Source organism: Neolamprologus brichardi, chromosome 13 (assembly GCF_056152115.1).
Source record: "Neolamprologus brichardi isolate AB-2024 chromosome 13, ASM5615211v1, whole genome shotgun sequence".
NCBI lineage: Eukaryota > Metazoa > Chordata > Actinopteri > Cichliformes > Cichlidae > Neolamprologus > Neolamprologus brichardi.
The window spans coordinates 22526227-22547914 of NC_142116.1; the positions used below are offsets into that span (position 1 = coordinate 22526227).

The 21688-nt window shown below is 43.8% G+C and overlaps 1 protein-coding gene across 5 annotated transcripts in view; it reads right to left on the reverse strand.

The window, feature by feature from the left end:
- Positions 1-2208: 2208 nt before the first annotated feature.
- Positions 2209-21688, reverse strand: part of sipa1l2a (signal-induced proliferation-associated 1like 2, genome duplicate a) — an 80104-nt gene continuing 60624 nt past the window's right edge. For 2 of the 5 annotated variants that reach the window (XM_006807668.3, XM_035915261.2), the window contains exons 11-22: positions 21052-21198; positions 19546-19643; positions 19282-19370; positions 17765-18138; positions 14874-15149; positions 13749-13802; positions 11510-11648; positions 8268-8487; positions 6824-6955; positions 4535-4652; positions 4333-4408; positions 2209-3876 (exon numbers count right to left, since the gene is read on the reverse strand). In XM_006807668.3, coding sequence (XP_006807731.2) covers positions 3730-3876; positions 4333-4408; positions 4535-4652; positions 6824-6955; positions 8268-8487; positions 11510-11648; positions 13749-13802; positions 14874-15149; positions 17765-18138; positions 19282-19370; positions 19546-19643; positions 21052-21198 — 1870 coding nt within the window. In that variant the 3' untranslated portion in view covers positions 2209-3729. The remainder of the gene's footprint in view (positions 3877-4332; positions 4409-4534; positions 4653-6823; positions 6956-8267; positions 8488-11509; positions 11649-13748; positions 13803-14873; positions 15150-17764; positions 18139-19281; positions 19371-19545; positions 19644-21051; positions 21199-21688) is intronic. The other 3 variants (XM_006807670.3, XM_006807669.3, XM_006807671.3) reach the window with 3 other exon arrangements.

The following is a 21688-nucleotide window of genomic DNA, read 5'->3' on the forward strand; positions in this document are numbered from 1 at the left end:
TTATGAACTAATATTCAGGAGGTAATTTGTTCTAATCCCTTTGCAGCAGCTGCACGACGACTGCTGAAGAACAGCTACTGCAGGGATGAAGATGGCTCTCACACACAGAGGCAGACTCACTCCAAACCCCCGAAAACGGTCCGACTTATTTGTGCGTCAGCTATAAACACTTTATCCAATTTCTTTCAGCCATTTAGAAAAGAATCAAGTAAGGGGGAAACAGAAGTGACTGTAATCTCTCTCTTTCCCCCCTTTTGGTCAACAATGCCAAATTACAAAAATCAGTAATGATCAGTCGTTATATTAAATGTGTTCTCTCAAGCAAGTGAATTAAGAGAGAATTAAGATACAAAGCACACAAGCTGCTACAATGGGTAAACTGGATTTAACATAGTGACTCATCTACACAAAAGGATTTAGCTGCACTTTTTAAAATCGTTGTTGTTGTCGTTTTTTAAGCAACTGGTTAAATTATGCAAGTTACTTGTGGGGTTCATCAGTGCATGGGAAACATCTAAACAATCTGAGAATAAATGTTCTTAACATAAATATGTATGCTTATAGATAAATAATAATAATAGTAATCACAGAATTTCATCATCTACAAGAAATGATAACATGAAACGATTAAGAGAAACCTGAGAATTTCTGACACCGAGCACAATAGCCAATAGTGAATGGCCATGATCTTCGCAAAAAGAGAGAGACCCAATTGTTAAGTAGAATTTTGTGCACTGAATCAGGAATATTTCACAGTTGGATCTGTTGTAAAGAACAATACAAATACAAAACATGATCCAGCTGCTGAACCCCTTTTTCCAAGCAAGAAATACAGAAACATTTTACTTTACAACATACAAAATGTGTCTCTTCAGTTCCTAAACTCTTACTTAGTGTTGCTGAAAAAGGTGATGCAACACAATCATTATTACTTACATGCAGCACACAAGTAAATAATGATTTTCATGATCTGAACATGGATCCACATAGAGAGCTTTGTACATAATTTAATACTATACTAAGCGTGTGTTAACACTATGACAGTCTGGGAGTCAAATTCATCCCAAGGACCATGCTATGCTCAAAGAAACTAAAAACCCAAGAGCTACATCTCAGACGCTACAGGCCTCAGTTAGCATGTTAAATCTTAAAGTTCATGACATTTTTTTTTTTTTTTTCTTTTTAAATGACTGAACAAGGTTTTTCCAAAAGAAAGCGTCTCCTAACTAAAAAGGACGTGACAACACAGTTTAGGTTTGCAAAAGTGCATCTGAATAAGTTACAAGCTTTCTGGAAAAATGACCTTTGGACAGACGAGACCAAACTAGAGATGTCGGCACAGCACCAAGTTTGGGAAAAACCAAACGCAGCAAATCAGTAAAAACACCTCATAGGAACTGTCAAGCATGGTGGTAGAAAGATGATGATTTGGACTCACTTTGCAGCTACAGGACTGATGCACATTACAATCATTGAGTCGACCACAAACTCCTCTGTATACAAAATTATTCTACACAATGATCCCAAGCACACCACTAAAGGTTCATGAGAGTGGCTAAACAAAAAGAAAAAGATCAAGGTGTTGCACGTCCAAACAGAGCCTGACTGAAATGCTGTGGTGGGACTTTAAGAGAGCTGTGCATACATGACTGCCTGTAAACCTCAGTGAACTGAAGCAACTTCCATCAGTCATACAGACAAGCATACAGAATGAGCACTTTACGTTGGTGTAGAAGCACCTTTAGCAGCAAACTACTGAGTCATGCAGTGTGTTTAGCTTTTCACAGGACTGTGGAGAGTCGTGTGAAAACTTTCTTTGACTGTAAATAGGTGGCATGCATCTTCTCATCTAACCCCTGGCAAGAGGCTGAATAAGTTTCTCTTATTTCCTGAAACCATTTCTTTGAAACAGACTTCAAACAGCAGTAGCAGTGAACCAGACTGAAAAAACTCAAATCGCTGTTTTGGTACCGAGGCTGGGAGAAGAAATACTGACGAAGCACAAAAGACTTATTTTTACAACTACATTTATTTAAAAAAAAAAACAAACAAAAAAAGCGCCCAATGTCTCACCAGGGATGAGACAGTTCATGGAGAGAGACAGTTTTTAAAAGCATACAAACCAGCAAACTGTTAATCTAGCAGCATCCAAATGTTGGAATCTCCAAAATCATCATTTATATATTTAAATATATAGTTTTGTTGTTGTTTTTCTTTTTTTTTTGCCCCGGCAAGCTACACACTTTACAACATACACAGAGCTTCATCTCTCCTTAGTGGAGAAAAACAAAAAACAAAAAACAAAACAAAACAAATACCCTTAATAAAATAAACAACTTTAGGTTAAATAAGCTTAAATAATAGTGTTAAATACAAGACACTTCTGTGGCAGGTATGTACAGAAAATAAACACATTTGGCATTGTAAGTGTGGTTCACTGGCGCTTGCTCTAATGCTCTAGAAACCACTGCATAAGAACACATTTTCCTGTGATAAACTACACACACACTCACACTCACACAAACTCTCTCTCTCTGACACACACACACATTTTTTTTTTCTATCAGTGAGCCACAGACAAGGCGTGTGTTTACAAAAAGGACTAAAAGCAAAGGGAAACAATCCACCGACAACCAAGAGTTTTAGGCACAGTCTCTTCCTTGTTTCATAAATACACGTCAAATACAACTGCGACTCGACAGGAACTCTTTACGCTTGTGGTAACTTCTTTTAAAAAATGAAAAATTTAAATAAAAAAAACAAAACACAGTTTTGTAACTACCACTTTGTTATTGCTAGGACATTGTGACAGTGAAGGGAAACTAGTGACAAATGTGCGTAGGGAAAAGCACCTTTAAAACATCAAAATTACTGCCATGTGACCCTACATTACAACACAGAGGAAAGGAAAATGTGGAATTCATCAGAAACAAAACAAAAACAAAGAAACAAAAAGTCTGGAAAAACAGCAAACCTCAAAACTTTTGCGACTTTGGAAACCAGAAAGCAGGAGAAGAAAGAAAAAAGAAAGATCTCAGTTGAGCTACATTCATTTCCCCCCCCTCCCCGCTGTATGTTTCAAGAGCGCCACATGTGGATTCCTCTTGGTGCAAGCGGACAGTAAGTACCACTTCATTATGTCCAGTACATTCCTCCCCTCCTCCCTCTCGCCTCGCCCCTCTATACTTTCCTGTGTCCGTGACGGCCGGCACAGAAACAGCTGTGTGACAGTGTGTGCAGTATGATACAGTACGGCTGAGTATACAGTACAGTAGACCGATGCGACATACGTAGGTAGGTAGATTATATGTTCACTACAGTAAATGAGCTTTACATTCCTCTACTGTAAGAAGATCCCGTGGACAGGCGGGGCCCTGGGTCGTCTTTCTTGATTCCTCTTTAGTGCTGGAGATGGAGGTGGGGGTGGTGTTTCCCCAAGAGCCTCGTTCACCAGTTAAATCAGACACGACCCTGCGCTTCAGACAGAGGACGATCCCAAAAGTAAAAGTCCAGATCGGGGTTTCAGGTTTCTCACCCAGGACTGCACAATAGTCTCCTAAACATGGGGTTGTTTGAAAGCGTCTTGATTACTCTTGGGGGCTGGTAATGGTTTGTTTTATAGTTTGTTTGCCTGTGGATCCTCTGGGAGTCTTAAGTAGGAGTAGAGTGGGTGCCCGTGAGGAATAAAGGCCATCATGCTTTCTCTCTCCCTCTCTCGCTCTCTGTGTCTTAGGGTTTCTTGTCGATGGTGTGAAAAAACCATTCTGTGAACTTCCTGAGCTGCGCCGCTGCGGTCTGGCTCTCCTCCTGCAGTCGCATGTTGTCCTGTCTCAGGTGCTGCACCTCTTCCTGTAGCATCGCCTTATCCTCTTTCTCCTGAAAACAGGGCACACACACACACACACACACGTGAACACACGTGAACACACGCAATCAACGCGAAACACATGAGGCAAAAAATAAATGGATACAAAAGAGGCTGATAAAAGCCCCGCTATTACAAGAACATCCGTCTTTCGTCAGCGTGGTGTAAATGGGAGGCATTAACATGGCAAAGCAGCCCTTCCTCTGTTCTGATAAAAGCGCATTTCCTCTCTCCATTTTAAGCACATTAGTGTAGGTGGGGAAACGTTGGGCTGGGACACAATAAGAAAAGGAAGCGGGATATTGAATTAAGTGGATGAGTTTGTATTACACAGACCTCGGGGCACGCATTACTCAGTGTCTGTTCATCTGAGCTGTGGGACACCGACATGCGTCGTTTGCTAATGTGCGAAAGGAGCGCACCAAGGTGACAAAAACATAATCGACAAAAGGATGACGCGGACTCACCTTTCTGAGGTCGTGCTGCAGCTGCCTCAGGATCACCTCTAACTGGTTGACTTTGCCAGTGAGTGTGGAGGGGGAGCTGTTTGCGGGGTAACACAGAAGAGGACAGTGCCAAGAGTCATTTATTTACACAAAATGAAACAATGACAGTTTAGCTAACAGTCAATATTCACTTAGTTCTTGTGTGTGTGTCAGTGAAGCTTACTCTGCTCCCAGCGCCGCTCCTTCCGCCTCCACCACCCGTCTGGTCAGCTCTCTCGAGATCTGCAGAGCCTCGACCCGCTGCATGTCAGTCATGGTGCAGAAGGACGCCACGCGCTGGTCTGGGAAAAGAACAGGTGAAGTAATGGGTCATAATCTGCCTTTGACATCAAAAACAGGAAATCTGTTAAACTAAAACAGAACAGATAAACACACTCGCACAGGCATTCCTGGGACGATTCATTCATGGCTTGTATGAATGGATGGCTCTGGTTTAGTGCACTTGCAAAAGCAGTCCTGCCTTGCTGAGAGATCTATAACCGGACAGCAGGGAACAAGGTAGTAAACAGAGCATTTCGAGACTACTACAGATAAAGTCAGTCCCTGGGGCGTTGCTCCAGTGCCCTCACCCCTCCAAGTTTCCTCTGACAGCTGTTTGGCTCATAATGGGCTGGATCCCAGGGAGCTGTAAGACACCAGTCATGCTTGTTTTACCATATCAGGCCCTTAAGCTTTGTCAAAGCTCCATGGAAAACCCAAACTTGGCATGTTACCCTTAGGGGCTGCTCAGTTTTAAGGCCTAATGCTTGTTTCTTTAGAAACCTGTCTTTCTCAAGCCCTTATCTGAGGCTAAAGATGGGGGGGGAGGGGAGGGGGGGGGTGTTCTGCATATTCATAGAAAAAGATTAAGGAAACCCTTCCATTAATTTAGCCCCAAATGAAAGCTAATCCACTCGAAGACAAAAGCTGGCCGAGCCCGAAGTTGGTTTTTCAGATGAGTCGGGGACGGGAGAGCAAGTCTTCATTTGCATATGAATGAACATCTTCCTTCATATTCGATGGCTGCATCAGAAAGATTAAAGACTTCTAGGAAAAGCGGAGACAAGTGCAGAAAAGCAGCTTGCCGTTTTTGTGTGACCCGGGGTTCATACTTACTGGACAGAAAGACAGATTACAGAGAAGAGAATCTATGCGAATGCACAATGCATGCGAGAGCATTCAGCGACTGCACCAACATGCTTTGTTGTTCAAATCTCCAAAAAAAAAAAAAGAAGCCTATTTTCACTTCCATCTGCTGCTTCTTGCAAAAGTCAAAGAGAGCACAGTAGTTTTTGTTTTTTCAGTTTGTTTGTTTTTTTATATAGTGCAAGCCAATCCAAACTGTCTTTTTGCATCATAAAAATGAGCCGTCTCTCAGGATCCACATGACTAAGGGTTATGAATGCCGTGAATGCTTTACATCTAAGCCAGCCTCTTTCCCCACTGGCTCTAAACAAAGCTGGTTAAACATACATGACACAATGGCAGCCCCGAGCCACTTTCTGCTCGGCAACAAGGCACCTAGTTTACACAGCGTTTTTTTCTGGGCCAGCTCGGCTGCCGTGACAACTGCCTTGCCGCTGCCACTCAGACTCTGCATCAACTCAACTGATTCGTCTCTCGTTAAATGACAAGACTGCGGGCCGTGCGGCAAGAAATGCATCAAAGGAGAATCTCCACAAAAGACTTCATTAATTATGACAAACAAATGATTACATGCTATGTTGCCTGCTCACTGGTCCAGGGTCAAAGTGGAAAAAAAAAAAAAAAAAAAAAAAATACTCATGGCATGTGCGCAGGTCTGTGATAAATGGGAAATACACCGGCATGAGACTGGTCCAAAAAAGGCATTTAAATTAGAAAAGAGATTATGATGCAAATGAGTGGTTTAAATGTACGATTGAGGGGGGGGGGGGGAAATAATCAGCTTTAAGTTTTTGACAGGAAGGCAACCTATAAGTCTACATGAAAGCTTCATATCTAAATCTCTTGTCCCAGAGCTGAATACCAACAAACCCCCCGAAATGGAAAAGTCTGTTTCTTTCAGAAGATCACATTCGGACCTGGTGGTCAAGAGGGGAGCATAAATGATCCCAAACTTAACAAACGAAACCTTAACCATAACAGAAAAGCAGCAACACTCTGAAAACCCGAATGATGACTGGCTGGCCTTATGGTGGGAAGATTAGCTCCATGTCAGTGCTGAGAAATGATGGCTTTGTTCTTAATAGGAAATTGCAAAGGGGCCCGGGGTAGAGGTGCAAAAAGCAGGAGGATTCCCAAAAGTAACCTCCGGAAGCACTTAGGAGCAACTAGAAGAAAACACATAGCTCACACAAATCTGCACATTCAAGCAAGCGGGCACTTGCAGATTACAAAACACACAGTCACACACGCTAAGCAGCCAGGAGGAGGGGGTGGGGAGTAGAAGTGGATTACACAAGGTGCCAGCAGCTTCATCCAGGCTGGTTACCTTCGAAGGCTCGTGCTGCATCAACCAGGTGAGACCAGTCCAGCCCAGAGGCAGTGTCAGGGAGGGGCATGAGGCCCGGGTCGCTGAACTTGGACCTGTCCGCCAAGGAGCCGTCAGAGAACCAAAACTCATCTGCAGAGACAGGCAGGCACGCCGATCAGTGTCTAGGCCTGGCCTGAGTTTAGGGCTAATCGTTGAGTCACCCATCAGTTTGCATCAGACAAAAGGGGTTAGGGGAAAGGAATGGGGAGGGGGGCGTGAGGGGGGGAAGCCAGAGAGACAATTTGAAGCGGGATGGCTTTTGTCTAGCCTAACTCCTGCCAAACGCCTAATCTATATTCGCTCATCTGGCGAAATCCTCCAGCAGGTTGGGAACCTTTTGAAAAGCCAAGTTCTGGATTTGTGTAACAGCATGATAGGCAAGAGTCACATTAAAACCACCTTCTCTGTGTGGCACTCGCGAGTCGCTGTCTGAGGGGCGATAAACGACTTGTCTAAGTGAATGTCTTCATGTTTCAATCAATAACTCCTTTCCCTCCCCTCTGTCCCTCCTGCCCTCCCCCCCTCTCAGCCCTGAAAGACAGAGAATGCAATAAACAAGCTCCCACTCTGCAGAGAGGTATTTAGAAAAGCATGAGTGGAGAAGCAGAGAAGAGACACAGAGAGCTTGAGGTGACGCTGACACTCTCCTTTCAATTTACCCAGCGTCTTGGAGCTTGAGTAATTCACTGTTTACCAAATTGGGGCTGCTTCAGTACGGGAAAGGGAGAGCCTGTGCTCTCAACTACCCTTCAAAACAATCAGGAATCCATCAGACTGACAGGCAGAAGAGGCCGAAGAGAAAAAAAAAAAACCATCTTTCCAAAAGCCATTTTCTATCTAAGGACAGCAGCGGGAGATGGGAAAGGGATGGTACGAAAATGAGACAGGAGGGACAGAGAGGGGTGGCTGGCAGGGACTGATGAGTGAATGAAACATTATGTATGACAGACATTGTGACATTCCTCATGGAAAAATAGGCATGTTCATGTCAGAGATCCTAAAGCAGCAGGCAGGACACATCACACCTCTCATCGCTAATACATATTCAGTGGATGCTGGGAGACAGTGGAGCAGGGAATATTAGCCAGCAGTGACAGGTGTCTGCTTAATGCAGACGGAGCGGCAGGTCCCTTGCAAGTAGCGAGCAGCCTCACCCATTTCCAATTAGATAGCTATATTGAGGAGTGCTGCTGGAGTGTGTACCAGTTGTGCTTATGATATCAGCAAGGACTCAAGTGGCTCTTTGAACGAGTCTCGATATCCTGGCTCTTATCCGGTGCCAGAGAAGAGGATTGATAATCCAGCAGCGTCATTGAGAAAAGTGTGTATTAGCCTTCCTGTCTTCTGTTTGTGTGTTTTTTCACCGAGCCGGCCTGTCGAGCGTTTCGTTGCCTGTACTTACTCCGCAGGTTGGACGCGCCCTGGTTGTGGATCATGCGAGGCGGCAGCGTGCTGTGGTAAGGTGGGGTGGTGCTGAATAGGATGTCGTTAGGCATGGCTTGGTCCAGCATGGAGCTGTGCGAGCTGGCGTACGACGAGCCTTTCCGGTTACTGGACACGCTCTCATCGGACAGCGTTCGGTACAGCGAGCGTCTGGGGGACAAGCTGTCCACTGCTGATACCTGAGAAGATCAGAACAATTTGTCAACCATTACTCATAACAAAGAAAACAATCCTAGATGCACATTCCCCATGCTCTGCCTTTCCTCGGCACAGGAGGCATACATGATTGGGCAACTGGGTGGGCTAAACGGAGAACATCCGGGGGAGAGGTGGCAGGAATCATTTACAGTCTATGCGTTCAGAAAAATGCAGTTGGATTGAGCACAGCTGGAAAGCGTCTGGAAGACGGGGAATAACAGGGCTGGAGGAGGTGGTGACAGAAGCCACTGTACTGTGGCAACAAGTAGTCGCTGAGTTTAATGCTAAAGCAGAGTGCAGGTTTCAAAAAGCGAGACGGAAAGGAAAAAAATATGAGGAGGCAGTCGAGAAGTCTTTAAGATGGTGAGGAGGATACAGACAACTGGGTAAACTAACCACAGTGTTGCATACATGTGTGAGACTGACATCTGGACAGTTACAAGGATAATTGTAGGTAATTTAACTTAAACAAAAAAGCAAGTATAAAACAATATTCTGCCTTGTGTTCGTTTGCACATCTGAAGTTTGCCTGCCTTCCAGTATTTTGGTATAATAGTGCAATTAGAGAGCTCATATAGCAGAGACAAGCAGTGGCTAAATCAGAATGATGCATGCTGTGATCAAAGAGAGCATGAGGTCAGAATAAACAATTATAAAAGCTGTTAGGGCTTGAAAAGTAGCATCACCCTGAGGGGATGTCTTTTGAAGAGAGAATTACATGGGATATCACTGCAAAGACACCACTGTGTTACAGCTGGCCACAGTTTTGACAGAGCATCTCCTCTTTAAACCCAGAAAACCACAAAGCCAGATCCCATCCGTTATGTTGCTGTTTAGCTAACATAAATGCAGCAGCAGTGACATCAAAAGTAGCCACAAATGATATGCGGAGCATTTGGCCAGATGGGTAAACGTCTTACCCTGCTTCCCAGCTGTAACCTACACTAGACTAGCAAACCCGCAAAGCCAACACCCAGCCATCTCCATTTCAAAGACAAATCCCACGGTGAGAATTTAACAAACATCTTGTCTGTCTTTAAAGTGAGAAATATATACAGGAATTCAAAGCAACGCACATCTACTGCCTCCAAAGACCACCTCAGAGGCTTTAGCTTGACAAGGTTGTCTCTTATTGCAAGTTTTCCCGCCCAACTTTACAAGATTAAACTCCCGAGGCTCTCGCTCATCAAAACAACTTTAAAACAGGATTTGCTGATCCTATATAAAGCATAAGAGTGCAGATTTAGAGCACCCATAAATGGAGTCACGGCAAATGAAAGCAATTCCAATTGGGCTTAATGTTTTTCTTTATAAAGACATCTATTTAGAACATCAAAACAAGCTCTCTGAACACATCCTGGCACTGGTTAACTGTACCTGCTGTGCACATTTGGAGAAAATACTGTACTAATAAAACCTGCAAGATTATTGACTATTATAGTATGCCTAAATCCACCTCAGCTGGCAACAGTCTCAGCCTGCTTTGGGGCTGTACGGGCTTTGAATTCTTTTGTAGAGCAGCAACACTCTTATCAGTCAAAGCAGCAGTGGCACATCCACCTAGATATTCCTGATTTTCCCGACATTTTTTTCCCTTCACTGCCCGCACCAAACAAAGACCCAATGACGTGCCACTCGGGAGGATGTGTTGGACAACCACCTTTTCAAATCGTTTTTCTTTCTTTCCCACAGGAGGTTCAAAAGAGGAACACTGTGGGCAAATAAGCTGTGAACGGCCTTTCCTTTACGTCAGCCACACAATGGTCTGCCTGTCCAAGGAAGGTCGTCCCAGCGGACACTGTGGCTGGCAAGGAAAATCTGTCTGCACCTGCTCAGCCACACAAAGAAAGGCCACGGGCGAGTACCGGAAATGACACATGCGTTAACCTTTACTATAGAATCTGTTTCATTAACTGGCAAATCATCAGGTCAGACTGTTTTATATAAGAATTAGAAATAAACCAACCGTGTTTCCAGCATCATATAATTACTGTGATTTGATGTCTTTATGTGCCAGCTGATGACTGAAAACATGCAGTGAAGCTGCTCCCAGAAAAGAACAGTATGTGTTTATTGGGAACATATGTGTATATGCTTTGGAGTGCCTGGCCCGGTGCCCTCCCAGATTGTTACTCTTACATTATCACACCGAATCTGACAGGAGAGCGTGACAACAGAGGTCCTGTTGCTTGGTGAATCTGACAATCAGTGCACCTTTGTACTGGCTACTTTCTTTATTCGTGGGAAGCAAAATTACATCAATATTATGTGTATCCAAACAAGCTCAACACGCATGCTTTCATTTGAGACAGGTGCTGACGCTGCCTAGTTGTCTTGCAAGCGCCAGATTTTGTAAACCATAAGCTCGATGGTTGGAGGCAAGACAAACAAATCAGAGGACTGCTGCTTCGTGTTAGGGACGAGGCCTGTCTGTGCCAGAGGACATGCCCGTCTTCTCCAGGGAACTGAAGTGCATTTGTATTAGAATTGAGCAGCATCCAAAAATAACCCATTTGTACATCTCCAGAGTCCCTTCCTGGTAGATAATGGATGGGGGGGATGGTGCAGGGAACTCGAGATGCAATTAATAGAGACTGCAGGACCCAGAAACATCAAACATCGATGTGCTCTCTGGAACTTCCTGCCTTTAATCCATGACATCCCGACTGAGTAAACTCAGCCTCTTGTTAGAAATTAAATTAACCAAACACTGTACCAGTCAGTGGTGACTGAAAGGGTCCTGTGTCCAGAGAGAGAGAGAGAGGGAGGAATCCTATCAGCAGTGCCAGCATATGTTTGTCCTGCTTTCACTGGATTCCCAGCAAGAGATTTTCCAGTCTGGTTCTGCGCTGGATTTATTCAAAAAGAGGAAGTCTTCTGAGGTTTTTGTAGAAACATCGTGTCAGTATAATAACAGAGTTGTGAAGTGACATTTATTTGCATATTACACAGAACATCATAATAATGATAAATTAGAGGTTAGGGTTTCATTAATGCCCTCACCTTGCGACTCCTGTCTTCTCCTGGTGGGCTGTCGGGCAGTATCATTTTAACGTATTCCTCTTTCGAGAGTCTCTGCAGAGATTTTCCATCCCGCTCAGTGGCCTGGAGCCGGCATGCGGCCTCTTGTGCGTACAACTGCCTGTAGATGACACAGAGGGCAAAGAAGAGCATGGCTCATCACTAGGGTCACACAAAATACATCCCAAGGGGGGCAGCCTTGGAGCCATCACAGCTTGGGTTCAGAGGTAATTCCAGCTACTTAGAGAACAGGGACAAGGATCCGTCTTATCATGCCAACATCAGGCGCTTCCCTGCTCCATGCTAGTCAGGTGAATTCAGGATAACGGGGATGGAAAAGGACCAAGGGAGGGAACTTATTTCCAAATCTTACCCTGTTCCACATCACTGTGCCAAAACCATGATTACACAGGCTGCAAATAAAATCCAGCCAAGTGCTGTGAGAGGTAGAAGGGAAAACAAGGGTTTGGGACAGAAATGACTTCCAGAAACAAGTGGAAAGCACCAACTAAAGGAGTGTTCACAACAACAACAACAGAGGGAGACATGAGAGCTGTTAGACAGGGCTGGAGAAGGACCCACAAGAGGTGACATGTTTTGTTAGCAGTGTGGTTGTCGGCAGGGTTTTGTCTGGGAACATTTAAATGGTTCTGAGGGTGTGGAGAGATTACGAGGGAGGTTACAGGGCACGGAAGATGTGCCCGACCAGGCTGGTGAAGTCATGTGGCTGTGAGACCTCTGCTTTAAGTGAGCAGCCTGAGCTTGACACACTGAGTGCTGTTGGCAGGCTGTTAGGTGGCCGCAGGGAGCTTCGCTAGATGGTTAGACGATGGGACAGCCTAGTTATGACGGCTACCTCCAGACACTGTTGCTGAGAGCTGCACCGTATTAAGCTTTTGGCAACACGGAGAACAGTTCCTAAATATATGTACTGTGTTTGCTCTATTCTGTTTGGCAGAATAATAAGTGCAGTTAACTGAATTTTGTACACTCGTTGTTTGATGCCAAAAACTGCAGCAAAAAGTCCTCTGTTTTCCCACTCTACCTTGACCTGTCCATTTGCGCCAAAGTAATTGAGCCATAATTATGAGAAAACTGGAACAACATTAAAGCCCTCATCTTTGGAGTTAAATATTACTCTGCTGTGCACTGGCATCTGTTAAATGCCTACAGTGTATAATTAACTTCTCAAGGGGCAGTGAAAAAGAAAGAAGGTACGTTTTCATCCACCTGTTTTTAATACAAAGTCTGAGAGCTTGTGAAAAAGATGATAAAATTATTTTAGACTTAGTCCAGTTAGAAACAGCAGAGAGATCCAAAAGAGAAGGAAGTATAAGTGTTGATAGTTGTTTGTTGCTTAATATTGTGATGCCTTCGTTTCTCCTATCATGGACAAGCCATCGATGCAGTGGTGCACACGCTTTTTTGTTTTTTTTTCTTTTGGGCTAAAGACTCTAACAGTGGAGAAAAACATAATAATGTATCCAGCCATCCAACCATTCAATTCATTGTCTGTCATGCCAATGTGAGGTTGTCATGGGGTACACAGGGTACACAACCTGGGCAGGGCGCTAGTCTGTCGCTCTGCTAACAGAGAGAGAATGACAATTTTTACACCTACAGCTATTTAAGAGTTTGCTCTGGATTTGAACGCAGGGCCTCATTCTTGATGTGAGGTGACGCTGCTAACCGCCACACCACCATGCCTTCCAGTATCTAGACTGACTCAAATATTTCTCCACGCTCATAAGTTAGCTGGCTAATACGCCGAGCTAAAATGTAGCAGAAATGGTTCACACAGTTCATAGTTTAATCGCAGATAGAAAAGTGTTTCTATTGCCCTTCAGATAATGTGAGGTGGAGTCATAGCTATAATATGCATGTATAAAGCTGGGAATACACTGTCCCAGACGAAACATAGCCAAAGGGAAGCAATTATGATGATAGCTTTGGTTGTGGTTATTAAAATTAAACTTCTAATAAAGATTTAAGCAGAGAGACTGAGAAGATATTAGATGGACAGTACACAGCAGTATGAATCTGTAGTGGAAATGTCACAGTCACTCATGCACAGCTGGTTGCTGTCCACTTTGAGCATGGTCCACAAGGCAGAACCAGCACTTGACACCAGAGGAGTGGGGGTACAAAGAGGGCGGGGCAGTGTGCGGGGTAAGCAGGCGGTGTCAGATCAGGACCACAGGGTTCACTCTTAACTGTGTACCTTGAACGCTCAGACAGCATTGTGAGAAGGAAGGTTAACAAGCTTTCCGCTCCTCTGAAACAAGAAGCAGAAGCAAGAAAGAAAGAGCCCACGGTTAGAAGCACTGTTACACATCCAGCCTTACACACAGCGTTAGAACAAATGAGAAAACTTTTTAGAATTGGGGGAAAGAGAAACTTCATTATGTTAGGACAATATCTGTGAGTAATATTAGGCCATTTATCACGAGGCGCTGTTATGTAAGATGAAATAAAACGGTAGGAATATATAAACAAACAATGGGGTGGGTAACTGAATTACGGAGCTTTTTCATAAGTCGGCAGAAGATGACTTCAGTGCATGCGATCAATCACACAACCGTAAGTAGCAAATTTCACAGCCTAAATGAAATTACTTGGGAGCTGGAGCACGGGGCTCCTTCCAGGGCAAAATCTCACACTCTCTCTTCCAAAACACGCCCCGCTCGCAAACATCCTCCAAATCAGTGCACACAGACAGACACACACACAGCTACACTCACACCGTAAAAGCTGTTTAACTCTCACCATCAATGGCTCTCTGTTCTCTACAGCAAAACCATTTAATCACCCGACAGATACAGTCAGTCATCACTGCTCATACAGACTGAGGATTGCATACATTCCTCTTTCTGTGCGATACAGGCTATTCTGCAGAGGGGGGTCCTCAGACTACATGTGCGACAGCGTGCGTGTTCCTGTGTGTGTCTTGATGCTTGGCTCCCAGCAGAGATGGTCGAGCCTGGCGATCCACAGGGACGCGGCTTCACGGGAGCGATCAATAACCGTAAGTGACATGTGCCAAGTGTATTATGTCCGCAGCTTCACTGAGCTTATTTATTTTGTGGCTGTCTGCTTCAATCAAGGCCACTCTGTGTAGGCTGATCGCGGGGTTGGGTTTGAGGTGGAGATGCAGCAGTAGGACAGAGAAAAATGTGCTGACAAGAGCGCGATTAAAGGGTGTTTTATTTAAATGTCCCTACTAGCTAGTGATAAAATCGCTGTGAAGCACGTGAGCTGAAACCTCTCTTTGTTTTTGTAGTTTTTTTGCACATTTGCTGATGTTCTCACACATGCTCTTCTTGCTTTCACTCTCACATACACTCACCCACACTCTGAAATGTTGGGAGGTTCCTCAGTGCTGTGGGCGGCATCATCATCATCATCATCATCATCATCAGTCGCCTTCCCGCCCACTGTGAATTTGCAACTGGACTGTGTGCGTGCCTGTCCACAAGCCTCTGAGCCGGACCCAAGCCCGGACCCCTGTAACAGCTCTGGCCCTGAGCTGTTGGTCTGGGGGATGGTGTACACCTTGGAGGAGTCAGCAGACATACAGTATCTGGCACCACGGGCCAGGGGACTGCCAGAGTGGTGTGAGCCACTGATCAAACAGCAGAAAGGAAAAAAAGAAACAGAAAACAAAAAAAAAAAAGGCATAACATAACTCAAAAGTGACCACAAAATGAATGAATTTAAAAACAGAGAAACAAAAAAAGGCAAAATCATAACAAAAACATAAACAAGCATTAGCAATAGAAATGGTGCTAGCAACATGTCAGACGTAAAGAAACGACCTATTAGGATGACTTCTTTAAACGGAAAATGGTTTACGAATGGTCTCCATGCTGCCGGGGTCGCTACGCTTTTCCTTATTCTCTGTCATTTGTATCCTGTTACAAGGGTGAACACATGTAGGCTCAAACTGTCTGTTTCTGTGGGGCAACAAAGAAAGGAAGAAAGCTGGCTTTTACAGAGGGAGGAGTTCAAACAGCTCAGACAGAGGATCAATTTAAAAGGCACTAAGGCCCGATATAAGATAAGTACTGATTATAAATATTTTGAATCATATGAATCACGCAAAGCTACTTGCGTAGTTTTCTAAAAAATATGGAGCAGCTCATGAGAGCAATAAGTCCCCCTTTAATCTAAAAACATCAAACCGCCCTTCAACCTACACTGGAAGAGAATTCGGTTGCAGTTTGTCATGTGAATATTCCCCCTGAACTTTGTCCTTTCAGTATTTAGTCAAATATCAACTGACAAAACACATTAAGGGGTCAGTGCACTCTAATCACATGGAGGCATTTTTCTGCTTATTTACAATGCTGTGCCTTAGGCTGATTTACAGGCTTACGAGCAAAACACAAAATAAAATAACTGCATGCCACGAGGAAAATACTATTATTTTTGTTAACTGGGGAAGGTGACCCTTGAAGTTATGATCAAAGGGTCAAATACACACAGCTGTACAGCATTCATCTCGACTGAATGGTGTTCTTATATCACTTTACTTTCTGCGATTCCTCAAATGTGTAAATGCTTCGCCTCTATCCAAATAATATGCAAGATGATAAAGGATGGCGATGTCACACTCTGCAGTGATGTGAAAATGAGCCATGCATCAGGTAATGAACGCTGCCTTGCTTTGCTTTCTTTGCTCCTTTATCTTCCATTGGCCTTTCACATTTAAGCACTCCCCCTCTCCATACACAGTCTCACATCTGCTACAGCGCCCTTCATTATTTCCATAATTAATATGAAAGTGGATAGTTTGTGTGTGTGTCTGTTTTTTTTGTTTTTGCCTAATTAGGATTCATCTATTAGCTGCAGAGATGGATCTCAGATTTAGGTCCATAAAAGATGTTAGGGTTTTGCTACTCAAACATTCTTCTAAAACACCCTAAAGACATGAGAGCTGGCTTTGGCTGGAGGCACAACACACTGTGTTTCCATATTCATGCCCATCTGTGCCACACCTTGCAAACGTGCTCCTGCTGCTTCACTGTTTGCTCAGATGACACTCGGGTGTCAAAGACCATTACATAAAAGGTGGGAAGCATCAGAGCAGTCAAGGTGATGGCATGGGCTCTTTTCTCATTTCTAAGTGATATCCTGGCACGGTTACTTCTTTATACCCCCCAAACAGGTCAATGATCTCAACAGACTGGGGGACCATAATCCTATATGACATCAACAAATGGTCACCCGTGCTGCTTCATACAGACAGACTGAGTGGCTTCAGGGCCGACCTTCAGTGACACCATTTCTCTTTCCCAGATGGTCCCAGGTGAAGTAAGGAGGACTTAAAGGATAGTGTGATGAGCCTCCTGATGTTGCCTCGGCCTGACAGCAACACTGACCAGGAGCTTTCAGCACAACTGGATGATCCAGACTGTATGTCAGCAGAGAGGGGGCACGGCTGGGTGAAAAGGTCAGTTAACAGCCAGAAACCTTCCTTTTGTGCACGTGTTTGTCTCTGCATGTGTTCAACAGATAGTGGGCCTGAAAACATCTACGTGGTGGAATATAGTGAATTTTGCCGAGAGCCATTTAAAAAAAAGGGGGTGTTTGAAAGTTCACAGGAGGCAAATCAATGACCCCAAAAGATGGAATTGAGCCACACCAGGAAAAACTATTTGACCACAGCAAAGAAAAACAGAGTGCTGTAATTGACTGTAAACTTTTTACCCCTTGAAAGCCTACTAGGAGCTTCTGGACTGAGAGGTTTTAGGTCATATTTCAGGCCTGCTTATAGAACAAAATGACTGTTTGCATCAGGAGTTACTGAGGGTAGTCTCTGCTTATGTAGCTACTATTGGGAAAACCCAGAAACTACTCTAATGGTCATAAAACCACATCTTTATTGGTATACACGGCGGTGTGAAAAGGTCATCAAATGTCGTCTTTATGGGGGAAAGCGTTAAAGCCTCCTAGGAAGGTGTTCATGCTGCAGAACAACTTCAGCACTGCGGAGCATGAATCCTTGAAGTCTTTGAGACGCTCTGTGTTTTTCATGATGGATTTAGAAAGCACATTTTAAGACAAGCATCCAAAAATCTCACTTAAATGTTAAATTTGTTTGAGATCTAATAGCAGTTAAGGCAAGGTTCAGCGCTGCATACTCAACAACAATTTCCATTTAAAGTTATCCTTTAATTTGTCACATACTCAGCCAAAGTCAATTGTTTTGTACAAACGAGGACAAAAATGCTGTACCTGGAATGGGATGAGATCTCGCTCAGGTCCCCGATACTGCCCTCTGTCACATGGCTAGACAAAATGGCAGAAGCATAGCCCTGCGGTAGGTACATTTTCCCATGATCCTCTTCCGACGCCCCATCCTCGTGGTGCTCCGACACCCACGGGTGTCCCTGCTCCCCGACTCTTCCCTGCAGCAACACTCGGGCCCCGGGGGCCACGCAGGGATTCGTGTCTATGCCGCTGTCAGTGGATGCGCCTTTGATGTACGTGAGGCCGAGCATCTCGGGGTCCATCAGGTCTCCAGAGCCAAAGTGCTTATCGTCACTGTTGCTGGAGGCGTTGCTTGAAAGAGTGTTGCTACTTGAGTGGCTTGAGTTTTTATCACCCGCCTGGCACAGAGAGAGAGAGGGAGAGAGCGAGAGGGGTGAAGGAGAAAGAAACACAGTAAATCAAACGAGGTCAAACAGCAGCTGCAAATAATTCTTACGGATGCTTTAACATTCTTGCCGTACCAGGCAAGGAGGGGGTTTACCCATCAGGCTTCCTCACACGGTCATGTGTCCCTGACTGAGGCAACAGCTTGTTTTCTTGAGGCCCATTACACTGTCAAGTAGTTGACAGTAATATGTAGGCAGGAATAAAAACAGACTATGCTGAATGTCACATACTTTGCATGCAAACTCTGAAATTGTGATGCTTATTTGAGGAATCCCTCAAGCTCAAATACATTTAAGGTCACACCAACTTATTCCAATGTGCATCATCAGTTTCAAATCATGGGGATCAACAGCTACGCCTTATTTTAGAACTTAAGCCATGAATTACAAAGGTTTGTTCTGCGATGTCATCTTTACTATGATTTACTGCTAAATTATTGATGCGGTTTTAGTCACAGCATAAAAAAAAAAGTTGAAAAAGCAGGCTCAGTACATTAGAGATGTACAGTGCCAAGAAAATGGTTTAATTTTTTATCCACTTCCAACAGTGGTGGAAAACACCAAAACATGTTGTTTAGGTGCATTAGCCAGCCTCCAGCATCTGAGGAGAAAGAAAAAAGGAAGGCAGTGCTGGGCAAAATAACCATAAATCAGAGGGAGTGGGGAGAATATAGAGAAAGGAGAAACGAGGGGCTAAAACACTTAATATATTCAACCTTCAAGGAAAAAGTGTCCTAGAAACGCGTGAAAGAACCTGAAACAGTGATGAGATGAGATTTCCGTTAGCATGCTGATGAAGGGAAAGCGATAACTGCAAAGAGCGTCTAGAGGGGACAACATGAACATCTGACTGAATGCCCCAATTGAACTGATTGCAAAGCCCATAAACAAGGGCAATCTGAGCTCAGCCTGAAACAGTTGGGGGATATAGCAGGTCTGACACAGACTCTGTAATGCCAGCACAGCACACTTCAAGGCCGAATCAGACCAAGTTTTCAAATACGAAGACCTTCCCAAAAGTCGCAAATAGACTTCCAAACGTTATTAAAGTCACCTGGTCGGCTTCAATAAAGTGAAAGTGGATCAGACATTTACCCTGGACAGCTTGTTGGGCGAGTCCTTTCCTCCTTCTCTTTGCTTCAGAGGGTTCAGGATCTTGGTGGAGGGGATGTGCCATTTGGCCTCTGTGGAGCCAGAAGTTACTGTTACTATAGAAGCAGATGGTATGATTCACAGACTGTATGTAAAAGATGGCAGCAAGATATGTGGACAACAGTTTGTGAGATTTGCTTTGGTTTCAGGAGTGTTAAGCTCTTGCTATACAGACATGCATGTTAACAATGACTACTTCAGACTAACCTGCAGACCTAGTCCTCTCCAGGGTGGGCTCTCTGTGGATCTCTCCATCCCCTCCCTGGATGTCCCCTACCAGCTCATGCAGGATAGGGGAGGGACACCTGATGGGGGGAGAAAAAAAAGAAAAAGGAGAAAAAGAGGGCAGGAGGGGGAAAATGGGCCATAAATTCGTTTTTCTATAGAGTGTGCTCTCTATTCAATTAAGAGAAAGGCTTCAATAGATTCACCACAGATGTACAGCAATTAGCTCAACATCATTTAAGGTCAAAACACTTGAGCTCATAATAGAATAAAGAAGCTGCCAGACAACGCTGACAAAAGACCTTTTTTCATTGGACTCAGCTTGCCGGGTGCTTTTTACCTCTTGACAAAAGGGTAAGAGCAGCAATTTTTTTCCAATGCGCGTCTTAGTTAAACCTTTTAGAGCTAATAAAGTTTACAGCAGATGAACAGAGGCCTCATTGTCTCCTGATCTCCGACAAAGCCCGGCAGATCAGTCGACATGTCTGCCGTTCTGCATCGGGGCAGCTCTGACAGGGCGCGGTGGTCCTCGGGTGTTCAATGCAGATCTGAGGCCTTTGACAGAAAAGGCAGCAGTGGGGAGCTAAGCCTCTTGTCATGGTCTGTAACCACTTACAGACAGACGTCGGTCTCTCATGGATTCTGCTCATGTACAAGAATCAGCCTGACAGATGTTACGCCTGCGCAGTCCACAGTCTGGGCTGCTCCGCGACATCGTTATATAATTGACGAAATGATAAAGAGCAACATGTTGAAAAGAACATATAATAAGAGCAATAATTAAGTTGACAGATGATACAAAGCCAAATACTCTGACTCTCAATTTCTCTCTTTTGATTGTTTATTAAACCCTTTTTTAAATTAAATCGTTCTGCAAAATTCTGTCATAGTTTGTTAGATCGCCACATCAGTCAGTTTCCTTAAAAATGATTTCCAATTACATTTAAGTGCCACCTATTCTTTAATTTACTGAATAGCATGAGAAGTACGTGCCCAAAGTAAGAAAAACACTTCACTTAGGTGGGATTTTCAACAGCCTTTAACCGCATGCTTCAAATTAAAAAGTGCCCATTTACATTCGAGGTAGCTTTTCTGTTCGTCTTTGAAAGACATCTTGAAAGTAAAGCTTTGAGATGACTTCACGGAAACTATAATAATGCATGTTAAATAAAACTCATCTTCCATCTTCTCTCTATTATGCTCTGGATGTGGTATTAGACCATGACAGGCGTAATTTTATTGTTTTGTTAGATTACTTCCTAGAAGAAGAAGAAAAAAAGCATGACGACTGGCCAAAAGTGCACTGATGATTTGGTCATTTCATGTGGAAAAATTGCTATCATTTTGCAAAATTGCAAGTTCTCAGAAATAGTGCTGGGACTGATTGGAGCTGCATTCATTACTGTAAAACCGCATAATCCTGGAGGGACTACTTAAAGGTTATTTCCAAAAAACTAAAAAAAAATTCACACTGCTGTGGTCCTGTACCCATCATATCCAGGCTGCTGGGACCATGTGCTGCTGCCACAGGGCCCTGGATCACTGGAGGACGACTGGTTGCTGGGGGAACTGCGGTAGTGCTGGTCTCCCTTGTTACATGAGGTGACCTGGGGATTCTCCATATCCTGAACAATTCTGCAGAAAAAAGAGGGACAACAGACAGAAGTGGTTAAAAATGATTACAGATAGCCATTAATATATATACAGTTGTTGTTCTGACTAATACCAACAGCTTATTTATTTATAAAGTGCGGATAATATCCTAAAATTGCACTTTAAAACAATAAAAATAAAAAGTCCACAATGTATAGGGACATAAATAAAGGAGGGTATTATCAAATGATTGTTAAATGATCATCATCAAATCATTTGGAAGCCGACCAGGTGACTTCAATTTGGAAGGACTGTGAATCTTAAGGGCATCATTAAAGGCTTTCAAAAAAAAAAAAAAAAGAAAAGTCAATGTGAGAAAATGTTAGAAGAGGCAAAGGTGTCTCATTTTCAAAGGCAGAGAAAGAGGTTAGTTATGGCATTAACCTCATTCAGCAATCCAGATGGTGATTCTCTGTGCCATTCCTCATGCTTAGCTTATTAGTAAAGTTTAGCCCTTTCACCCAGTTTGACC